Source organism: Arctopsyche grandis, chromosome 8 (assembly GCF_051622035.1).
Source record: "Arctopsyche grandis isolate Sample6627 chromosome 8, ASM5162203v2, whole genome shotgun sequence".
NCBI lineage: Eukaryota > Metazoa > Arthropoda > Insecta > Trichoptera > Hydropsychidae > Arctopsyche > Arctopsyche grandis.
Window position 1 is genome coordinate 3,668,226 of NC_135362.1, and position 12,506 is coordinate 3,680,731.

The window sequence follows — 12,506 nt, forward strand, 5'->3', positions numbered from 1 at the left end:
TTGCTGAAACGGTTCCTGAAAATTGGTATTAAAAAATCTAATCCTGTTGTCACAAAAATCTGCCTGTGTATAATTTGTATTAATTATACACAGTAATCTGAAATCCATAGATGTCACTATGATTATTATTTCTGATTAATTGTTATATTCTATATATGTATTCTGATTCTATATGTATGTATTACTGTATTTCTGATTTCTGATTGTTTATGTATTTCATTAACGTACACCCGTCGCATTGGAGCAAATCTGTAATGGCGAGTGTGTATTGATTGTGACAATAAAATAAATAAAATATAACCATTATTAACCTATGCTTCACCTGTATGGAATAACGCCTCGAATACTAATCTTTCCAAGCTCCAAGTAATACAAAATAAATCCCTAAAAATAATTTATAATACACCCATATAAACTAACTTGAAAAAACTGCATGCCATATATAATATTCCGTTTGTTACAGACATTACTAACAAACTAACCAGTAGATTCTATGACAGAATCACTAATAACCATACTAACACACTTGAGTCTCTTTGATTACAACAAAATGTCTATACCTTCAGGTATAAACACAGATTACCTAAACACAATCTGCTTTAAGTCATCGACTTTAGAGAGTCTTTAATTAATATTATGTATTAGATGTATTATGAACATTTATGTAAATAGGTTTTTGAGCTCTTTTTCCTATTATGCTGTAGATTAACATTAGAATAATATAATACTATGATTACTAACCAAATTAAATTAAATTGTAAAATAGAAAATGATCAGTAGATCAGTAGCTATTAAAATAGATATAAGATGTATTGTGAACATAATTTCGTAATAATAAAAAGCATTTAAAAATCAAAAATCAGAGGTTTTTTAAATATTCTATCAAATTAAAAATTATAATATATGCCAGAGATGAACTTTGCAAGATTGCAAACTCAAACAAAAACATCTTGCATTCAATTATAAATTAATGCTATGCGCATTTAACAGATAGTAATTTTTGAAGTTTTTCTTGAATAAAACACATATTTGAGTGCATAAATTAACACAATATCTTTCGGACAACAACCATAACTTTGCTTAGACAATCTGGAAATCAATGTGTTAATCTATTTCCTACCGTACATACGATAATACGCAGACCAAAGATAAAGTTCGTTCAGCAATGGTTTTGTGTACATATTAATATGATATATCAACAATTAAAAATATATTTTAATCGAAGATAATTCAAATATCATCGTCTTGATATTGCAGAATTAGTTTGACGAGTGAACTAAACTTCCGCTAGCATGGTCTGTAACCATGAATATTATAGACTGTTAGATAAATGTTATATAGAATGTTAGATAAATTAAATTAGATAGAATAAAAAAATTGTTGGTGTGCGGTGACCATGATTGTTCCAGTCGGCTTATTCCATTATACAAAAAAAAATAACGTTACATAATTAAAATCTATAAATAAACAAGTTTAGTACAAAAACTTCACGCCACAGTTCAAGGTACAAGACTGTGATTTCAGTTGACTGTAATCTTCCATCGAGAACAGTACTCTTCATAGAACATGAAGTTGTTCTCAATTTTGCTTTCTCTGATGGTACCTGCTGCTGTGTATGGAATTCGACTAACCATACCCGAACTAGGAGAAATGGAAGGAATAACCACAATCTCAGCTTGGACCAATAGATCTATTTACCAATTTTTTGGTGTCAAATTTGGAAAAACCACGTCTGGAAACCGAAGATTCTTGGTAAATATTGCTAAATTCTTATTTTGTATGTTAATTTCAACTCATAAATGTATTATTCAGCCTCCAGAGCCTACAACTCCTTGGGAAGGAGTATACAATGCCACCACTGAAGGTGTGGAATGTCCTCAAATGAAAAATCTGATGGATATCATAAACGCACCACCTAACGTAGATGTAGAAGATTGTTTATTGTTGAATTTATATACTCCAATGGTAAATCTAATTAAATTAAATATTTGATATAACTATATATCTTGATTCAATAGAACATTGAAATTAGATTCCAGATAATAGCACAAAATTGTTGCCGGTAATGGTTTACTTTCACGGTGGTGGATTTTATGAAGGAAGTGCTCGATTTTTCCCACCGAATTATTTACTAGAACATGACGTACTACTAGTAGTTGTTCAATATCGTTTAGGTCCATTGGGTAATTTAAATCAATTACTCAATAACATAATGCTATAAATACAATCATCAATATACCAACGTTGAATTTGTTCCCCGCAGGCTTCATGAGTCTTGATACTGATGCTATTTCTGGTAACGTTGGATTTATGGATCAAATTCTGGGTCTGAAATGGGTTAATAAGCACATACGAAACTTTGGAGGAGACAATACCAGGGTCACTATATTTGGTCAAAGCGCTGGTGCTTGTTCGGTCTCTCTACACTTGATGAGTCCAATGGTAATCAGTAATTTATTTTAAATCAAATAATTAATAAGTGTAATTAATAAGTGTGGAATGTCAATCGCTGTATTTAAATAACATCTGATTGTGAATTGTGATATGTATATTTCTATATTATATTGTCTTTAATGAATTGTATGTTATGTGCCAAATACAATAACTATAATTGTAGTCAATTAGTAATATCATTCATCATTATATATTATTTATATACATATAATAGCTATGTATGGTTGTAAAAAATAGGAAATGAAAATAAAATTAGGACGAGGTATATTTGGAAAAATAAACCGATAATTAGTTTTTATAATGATACATTCATATGTACATAGATCACAGTAAATCTTACGAATTGAAACCATTTAGAATTGAAATTGAATTCAATCCATTTAGAATTGAAACATTATTTTTTTCTACTTATTTAACATCCGTAAATGATAACAATTAAATTAGATAACTTTTCCTATTATCATCATCATATATGTAACTAGTGTTATACCCGGTGAAATATAATCGCATGAGTACTGGCATATTAAGTTATTAAATTAAAAGAAATGTGTTGGTTTTGTGTTCGATCCGCATACGGTCGAATTTTTTAAAAATATATTTAAATTAATATTTATATTATTAAAAAGAAAAATATAAAAACTACCTACCTACATGAAAACAATTTAAAACACCAATAGAAAAATTAATTAATTAATTAAATAACTTTTCAACAGAGAGCGGTAAACGCTCAGAGACTTAGCGCCGTCTATTTACCTAAAGGAAACATTGGTAAAAACAGTATATATATAGAAGTTTTTTTTTTTATTTTGTTATTATATTCGTATACGGTTTGCAGTGGTTTAGCTATGACGTACATACATATAAATGTTGAATCGAAACGACTATTAAAGTACGGCGAGCGTTATCTCAGACAAACACACAGAATAGCAATATTATATACATATATAATATCGCTATTCTATGTGACTTTGTGCCTGTTTGTGTATCTGCGATAACGCTCGCCGTACTATAATAGTCGTTTCGATTCGACATACATATGTACGTCACAGCTAAAACACTAGCAACAAAATGTACAGTTATAATAACGAAAGAAAAAAAATTCTATACACATATATATACTGTTTACCACCAATGTTTTCTCTAAGCAAGTCTCTGAGCATTTAGCGTCATGTATTGAATGTTTGTTTATTTAATTGATTAATTAATCAATTTTTGCATTGGTGTTTTATATTGTTTATACCATTTTTTGTTCATATTAGAGAATTAAATATAAATATTAAATTAAATATATTAAAAAGGTACCGGAACACACAGAACCGACACATTTCTTTTATTTTTTTATTTATTTAATAACTTAATATGCCAACACCCATGCAATGACATTTCATCGCATACAACACTAGTTTCTACTATAAGAATACTAAAAATAATCAAAAAATTAAAAAAAAGTTTTTCATCAAAGCAAACTCACTCTACCATATGTAAATTTAATTTAATTTGTGTTTATTAATCAGGTGGATTCCCACTTATTTCAACAAGCAATAATAATGTCTGGATCATCTCATGCAGACTGGGCATTTGATACGAACCCAACCGTTTATGCCAAAAATTTATACAGCGTACTAATGAATACAACAGTGGAGGCCAGTAACTCTGAAATGGAGGAAGCCTTCAAAAGTGCAACTATTATTGAATTCATACGAGCCCTCAATCGTCAAATTGTTAGTATATACATTATTAAATCATTCGATAAGCACACACAATTTTCATTCATTGTAAATTCTGAATTAAATGAATTACGTTTTAAAATCCAAATAAACATTCGTACATTAATACATTTTTAGGAAATGTATCCACCGATGATGAGGAAAGTGGGCCGGGCTGTTCTCCAAAAAGCGGGTAGTGTAAAGTATCTTACAGAACTACCCGAAAACATAATACAAAGGGGACATTTCAGAACCGTACCAATGATGGCAGGTGTTGTTAAGAATGATGGATCATTTTTAACTACAAGTATAATACGACGCCGTATAAACTTATCTAGATGTGTATGTATTTTAAAACGTGAATAAAAATATGTGTTATATTTCATTTTAGTGATATATGATGTGATGGAAGAAAATAATCTGCTTAACAATGATGATTTCATAAGAAATAACCTCACACAATACTTATTTGAAATTGCAGGTATGATATTATATATATATATAATATCGCTATTCTGTGTGTCTGTCTGTGATAACGCTCGATAATACTATAATAGTCGTTTCGATTCAACATACATATGTACATCACAGCTAAACCACTGCCAAAACGTATATACAAATACAATAACAAAAGAAAAATACTTCTATATACATATGTATACTATTTGCTACCAATGTTTCCTCTTAACAGAGAATTTACCGCCAATTAATTTTAATTAATTTTTCTATTGGTGTTTTATATTGTTTACATGTAGGTAGGTAGGTAGTTTTCATATTAAATAATTATATTTAAATATTAAATTAAATATATTCAAAAGGTATTTGAAAAAAAATTGACCGCATGCGGATCGAACCGACAAATTACTTAAATTTTTTTTTATTTAATAACATAATAAGCAACACCCATGCGATGATATGTCATCGCATGGGTTATGGTATATTAAGTTATGAAATAAAAAAAAAATTAAATGAAATTTGTTAGTCCTGTGTTCGATCCGCACGCGGTCGTTTTTTATTTCAAACACCTTATAAATATATTTAATTTAATATTTATATTTAATTGTTTAATACTATGGTGGCCGCTGACTCATATTTGTATCATGTTGGGTGCACAACGCTTACTGGCCGCTGATACATATATAATTTACGACTGCGCGAATATATTTTTCGTGCAGAATATATTTTTCAGTCCGCTGATATATATTTGTATCACATTTTCGTCATAAACGAAAACGTGATACAAAATTGTATCATCGGCCACAAACGATTTTCGCAAACGTGATACGACAATATATCAGCGGACTGATACAGTTGGCGCAGTCGTAAATCATATATGTACATATGTACCAGCGGCCACTAAGCATTGTGCACCCAACATGATACAAATATGAGTCAGCGGCCACATTGTGTTAATACGAAAAAAATGGTAAAAACTACCTGCCTACCTACATTAATTAATTAATTAATTGAATAAATTTTCCATAGATGGCGCTAAAAGCTCAGAGACTTATATGCCTAGAGCTAACATTGGAAGCAAACAGTATATATAGAAGTTTTTTGTTGATCTGTTATTATGGTCTTATTATATTCATACGTCTTGTTGGCAGCGTTTTAACCGTGACGTACATACAGACACACAGAATATCGATATTATATATATGATGTACATATGTATGTACATACATATATTTTTTAAAAAGTTTAATATATAACTCAAAATTTGTATATTTGAACATCAACAGCAATTGAAGACACAACAAACACGTTGTCAGACACATTCAACAATATATATTTCAAAGGACTGTTCAATAAGTCAGAAAATATCACCTTCGCAGAATTGGCTCCGGGTATTACAGATGTAAGAAAAGTTTATACATATTAATAAATATAAATCGACTGCCTCGGTAAATTAAGTTCTATTTTATAAAATTGGATTTTAAAGATTTTAGGCAATATGCTTTTAAAGTCTCAAACTTTGAAACAAGCAAAAATCAACGCAAGATATGAAAACCGAACGTACTTTTACACTATTGACTACCGAGGGGAACATACCAGATTCGGTTATGGTGCTGATACTACCAAATATCCGTTCGATGGTGGAGTACACCATTCTGATGATTTACTCTACTTGTTCCCGTATCCGTACACGAGTCCACTGAACGAACAAGACACCGAAATAGCGAAACTAATAGTGAGTATAATAATTATAACTTAATTATTAATTTCATTCAAATCGATACATGCTGGTATGCTTGTAACTTGCTTTCAGAGTGACCTGTGGACGAGCTTTGCTATTAATGGTGAACCTACATCTCCATTTTTGAATGTAGAGTGGCCGGTACTTGAAAAAAGTATGGAATCTTTAATGTCATTAGAAACTAATTAAATTTTCGGTAAAATATGTAAATATTTACTATGATTATAGATAAAAATGGACCATACCTTCAAATAAATTCAACATCGTATATATCTCAGGACTTTGTCGATGGGGAATACAAAGTAACATCAATTGAAGCTGGATTAATAAGTGATGACAGAAAATATTAAATATGAAACATAATAAATATGTTATTTATTTTCAACTGAATTGCATTTTTATTTATCTACATATTTATTTATTTTTAATCTATAACAAGAAGGCCTAACATATAACCCCAATGCGCCCCCCTAATCAGAAACATTGTACATTTGATACAAGTATTATACAAAGTAAATACACATCAATTAACACCCACAGAGACATCTATGGTCAGATTTGTAAATTTGCAGCATTTTACAGTTGCTGAAAACTCGAGATTTGTGAGAAAATGGGTAAGGTTGCCAATTTCTTGGAACCGTTTCCCCACATCTTTGAATATTCGTTTAACTGTTTGAATCAAAGGTTATTTTTTTAGAAATATAATTGCACGTAATCAGTTGTAATCTTCTAGTGATAAGTTGAAGCTGGAAATAGTGTAAACGATCTTGGGAGAATATCGAAAAAAGGTTGCAATGTTACAGAAGATTTCACAGCGTCGCATAGCACAAGATTTAAATTGTGGCTGCCACAGGGAAAGATTAATTATAATACAAAAGGGATTGCATCCTTACCCAATTAATAGAATCTAATATTTTGTATAGCCTTAAGTGCTCTAATTTCAAATTTTAAAGCGCCTTTGGCGCATCAAGCGGTGCCCTAACTTATTCGGTGCCCTCAGACACAGCCCGACCCAGCCCCCTCCCCCCCCCCCTTAAAACCGGCACTGGTTGTGGAAGGTGAGTGATACCCAAATCAAACATAGATTCCACACGCTTCAACAAGATGGATCCAATTGAATATTCGTTACAATAAAGAGAAAGTGCACGTCCATTACTCATAATCACACATTTATTAAAATTAAGTTCTACATAGACCTAAAATATAAATGAACTCCAGGAAGGCGTCAATATCAGCTTGATTTGAGGCCTGCCTCTCATCCTTAACCGACAAAAATAATTTTACGTCTTCAGCAAACAAGAGACATGATGTATTGGATGATTACCTGACAACTCGTTCACAGATTTTTCGTAAATCGAGGATGCGCTCCAGGCATTACGTATACGGCCATCTCTTTCTCACCCCGTCTGTTCACCAAGATCTCGTTTACTATGCCATTACGTATGCAGCCATCTCTTTCACAGACCGTCTGTTCACCTCTTTCACAGACCGTCTGTTATCGGTGAACAGACGGTATGTGAAAGAGATGGCTGCATACGTAATGGCATAGTAAACGAGATCTTGGTGAACAGACGGGGTGAGAAAGAGATAGCCGTATACGTAATGCCTGGAGCGCATCCTCGGTTTACGGAAAATCTGTGAACGAGTTGTCGTGTCACCGTATTGGATAAACCTCTAGGGAGATTATTAATGAGAATGGTAAATATTATAGTAAGGGACCTAAAATGGACCCCTGAGCTATACTATATATATAGATCTAGTAAATTATGGGAGAGGTTCAAAAAAACAATATCTAAAAAAAATGCTATCTATCACTAAGATAAGAAGCAAAAAGTTTAAGAAGACAAAGAAGTATATATGTATGTACATATGTATATGTATGTGCATACATTAAATCATTCTAAACGTTAAAATAAGCTAATCAATTTTTGATTATTGCAAATCTCCCGTTATAATTTAAATTATTTAAATATACATTGGTTAATTTCTCCAGAAATAAGAGCCGGTCAAACTTTTTTTTTAATAATAAAATTTTTTTATCAAATTTATCGAGAAATGAGAATTCTCAATTTGGCATTTTTTTCGAGAAATTCTTGAGAAATAATTCTCGAGAAGGAACACTAGAGTACACTATTCAGATGATTTACTGTACTTGTTCCCATAGCATTACACAAGTCCACTGAACGAACAAGGCACCAAGATAGAGAAACTAGTAGTGGGTATAATAATTATGTCTGCAATTAATTTCATACAAATCAGTGTAGATTTGCTAATAATTACTTTCAGAGCGGCCTGTAGACAAGCTTATTATTAAACTTACTATTATTGGTAAACCTAAATACATCTTCACTATTGAATGAAGAATGGCCAATCCTTCAGAAAAGTTAATTAATTTAAATTGTTGAAGTTTACATCAAAATATGTAAATATTTATAATGATTGTAGGTATAAATGGACCATATCTACACATTAATTCAATATCGTACATACCTATACATACGTATGTATTTCTGGACTTTGTCAGTAAAGAATATAAGATAACATCAATCGAAGCTGGGTCAATATTTGATCACTTCAAATATTATAAGTTATCACCTCATCGAGAGTACAAAGCTTCATTCATAGTTCAAGATACGCAAGACAGTTAAAAACCGTGATTTAATTTGACTGTAGTCTTCCATCGAGAACACCACTCATTGAACATGAAGTTGCTCTTAATTTTGCTATATTTGATGGTACCCGGTTTGGTGTATGGAATTCGACTAATCATACCTGAACTAGGAGCAATTGAAGGGTCAACCACGGTCTCGGCTTGGACCAATCGATCTATTCATCAATTTCTTGGCGTCAAATTTGGACAAACCACTTCTGGAACTCGAAGATTTATGGTATTTTTAATTTTTATTTTAAAAGTGTATTTCAACATGTAAATGTATTTTTTTTATATATTTCAGCCACCAGAACCCACCGGTCCTTGGCAAGGAGTATATGATGCCACTACTGAAGGTGTAGAATGTCCTCATCTTAGAAACTTGCCCATGATTATAAACACACCACCTAACGTAGATGCGGAAGACTGTTTATTGTTGAATTTATATACACCAATTGTAATTCAATTACATTTGAAATGAATTTAACTGCATATGTAGATATACTAATAATAGAATATTAATATAAGATTCTAGATAAAAACACGAAAGTGTTGCCTGTAATGGTATTCTTTCACGGCGGTGGATTTTACGAAGGCAGTGCTAGGCTTTATCCACCTAATTATTTATTGGAACATGACGTAGTATTGGTAGTTGTTCAATATCGTTTAGGTCCATTAGGTAATTTTAATCAATCACTAAATAACATGATTCAGTAAATATAATTATCAACATACCAACTTTGAATATATTCCCCACAGGCTTTATGAGTCTTGATACTGATGGCATTTCTGGTAACGTTGGATTAATGGATCAAGTTATTGGTTTAAAATGGGTCCATAAGTACATACGAAACTTTGGAGGAGACAATACCAGGGTCACTATATTTGGTCAGAGCGCCGGTGGTTGTTCAGTATCCCTACACTTGATAAGCCCTATGGTAATCAACATCAAATATGAATTTATGTACCTATTACGATAAATAAGTCAACCAATTTATGTACACATACATATTTATATGTACATTGTGCATGTTAAATTTTTCATAATTCAATTCTAAAGTGTATTGTTAATCATCTTTCATAATGACTCCTATATATTAACGGTATCTAATGGATATATTAACAGACATCCAGACTAGGCTTACATAAAGAACACTAAATTTCAATTCTTTCGTATTCATTATGAGTTTGTGACCTTGATTTTATTGAAAAATTTTCAAAGAAACTATTCAAAATATTCAAAACTAATTAAGTTTAAACTTTATTATCAATTAGGTCGATTCCAACTTATTTCAACAAGCAATAATAATGTCTGGTTCATCTCATGCAAATTGGGCATTTGATACGAATCCAACCGTCTATGCCAAAAGTTTGTACAGTGTGCTAAGGAATACAACAGTTAAAGCTAGTAATCCGGAAATGGAAGATGTCTTCAAAAATGTCTCTATAATTGAGTTCATGAAAGCTGTCTATCGTCAATCTGTTAGTATACATATAAACATACATTAAATCATTCTAAAAGTTAAAATAAGTTTATCAATTTTATAACTTTAATTATGTAAACATACATTTGTTACTTTCTCCAGAAAATGTATCCAGAAATAAGAGGCGGTCGTGTTGTTTTCCAAAAAGCAGGTTTGATAAAGTATCTTACAGAATCACCAGAAAACATGATAAATAAAGGAAATTATAGAACCGTACCAATGATGGCAGGTGTTGTTAAAAATGATGGGGCATTTTTCACTGCAGGTAAAATAATATTTCATAAATAAATAATTAATATATTTAAAATGGTCTAATCGTAAAAATAAATATTTTATTTCATGTTTAGTGTTATATAATAAGATGGAAATAAAAAATCTACTACGAGATGATTATTTCATGAGAAATAATTTAACACATAGCTTATTCGAATCAGCAGGTATAAACATATATAAAACATCCATTTCAATAAAAGTTTAATAAATAACTTATGACGCGTGTATGCATTTTAAAATAGGAATTAGAGACACGACAAATATATTAATTGACACATTCAACAATATATATTTCAAAGAACTATTCGATATGGAAGAAAAAATTACCTTTGCAGATGTGGCTCCGGGTATTACAGATGTAAGAAAAGTTTATAGATATTAAATTTATATCGACTTCTATAGTAAGCTTAGTTCTATTTTATAAAATTGAATTTCAAAGATTTTAGGCAATATGCTTTTTAAGTTACCAACTATGAAACAAGCAAAAATTAACGCAAGATATGAAAACCGAACGTACTTTTACACTCTTGACTACCGAGGAGAACATACCAGATTCGGTCATGGTGCTGATACCACAAAATACACGTTTGATGGTGGAGTACACCATTCTAATGATTTACTCTACTTGTTCCCGTATCATTACACAAGTCCACTGAACGAACAAGACACCAAGATAGCGAAACTAGTAGTGGGTATAATAATTATATCTTCAATTAATTTCATACAAATCAGTATAGAAGTGCTTATAATAACTTTCAGACCGACCTGTGGACAAGCTTTGCTATAAATGGTAAACCTACATCTTCATTATTGAATGTAGAATGGCCAATACTTAAAAAAAGTAAGAAATCCACAAATAATGCTTATTTATTTAAATTTTGATGCTCACATCAACATATGTAAATATTTAATATGATCGTAGGTAGAAATGGACCATATCTACACATTAATTCTATACCGTACATATCTCAGGACTTTATCAATGAAGAATATAAAATAACGTCAATCGAATCTGGATTAATAAGGGATGACAGAAAATATTGAATTTGAAATGCAATAATAAATTATTTATTTTCAACTAAATTGAATTTTTATTTACCTGCATACAATTATATATACAAATTTTCTGCTTGATGCGTTCAATGGAGTGGGAAAATCTTAACATTTTTTACTTTTCTGAGAGGAAAAAATCCCACTTTTGGTTTATTAAATTCAATGATTATTTTATTTTCATCACATTGATACTAGGATTATACTTAATTTTTCTTGTGATGAGCACATATATTTAAAGGGTCGAAAAAAGTAGTGGAAGAAAAATCGAAAAAGAGCCACTTCCGTGTTCAACAAACTTTATACATACATATTATATATATATAACTTGGCATTAAGTTTTAACTTTTAGATAAGAAAATTCAATTCAATACACCGAGAGGTTTTGAAAAAAACATAAAAAAACCTCGATTCTCTAGAGCAGCGGCTCCCAACCTGTGGTACGCGGTTGATGGTTGGTGCTACGCGAAAAAAAATCAGTAATGTCGGACATGCAATAATGAATGATTTACAATTGTAGGAATATAGTACAACTTGTGCTATTACGAATCAAAAACAAGTATAGCTCAAGGGCAACGACCCCTTCGACCATTCCAGAAGAAAGAGTTCATCGCTTGATCGTAAAAGAACAAAACCCGACAGTGATGTCATCAGGCAACCAAGACACATATCCTGAAAGGTCGTAAACACGT

General features: G+C 31.0%; 2 protein-coding genes across 2 annotated transcripts; both read left to right on the top strand.

The window, feature by feature from the left end:
- Positions 1-1,444: 1,444 nt before the first annotated feature.
- LOC143915314 (juvenile hormone esterase-like) lies at positions 1,445-6,745 on the top strand. Its single transcript, XM_077435887.1, has 11 exons — positions 1,445-1,752; positions 1,813-1,965; positions 2,033-2,183; positions 2,264-2,442; positions 3,969-4,175; positions 4,299-4,467; positions 4,552-4,641; positions 5,903-6,018; positions 6,103-6,351; positions 6,430-6,511; positions 6,586-6,745. The coding sequence occupies exons 1-11, from the start codon at positions 1,567-1,569 to the stop codon at positions 6,705-6,707; spliced, it is 1,704 nt and encodes a 567-aa protein (XP_077292013.1). The 5' UTR covers positions 1,445-1,566; the 3' UTR covers positions 6,708-6,745.
- A 972-nt stretch (positions 6,746-7,717) lies between these two features.
- LOC143915793 (juvenile hormone esterase-like) lies at positions 7,718-12,500 on the top strand. The gene is made up of 16 exons (XM_077436609.1): positions 7,718-7,735; positions 8,522-8,576; positions 8,644-8,685; positions 8,803-9,000; positions 9,031-9,245; positions 9,312-9,464; positions 9,536-9,686; positions 9,767-9,945; positions 10,283-10,489; positions 10,594-10,756; positions 10,839-10,928; positions 11,007-11,122; positions 11,204-11,458; positions 11,530-11,605; positions 11,687-11,765; positions 12,380-12,500. The coding sequence occupies exons 1-16, from the start codon at positions 7,718-7,720 to the stop codon at positions 12,498-12,500; spliced, it is 2,118 nt and encodes a 705-aa protein (XP_077292735.1).
- The last annotated feature ends 6 nt before the right edge of the window (positions 12,501-12,506 follow it).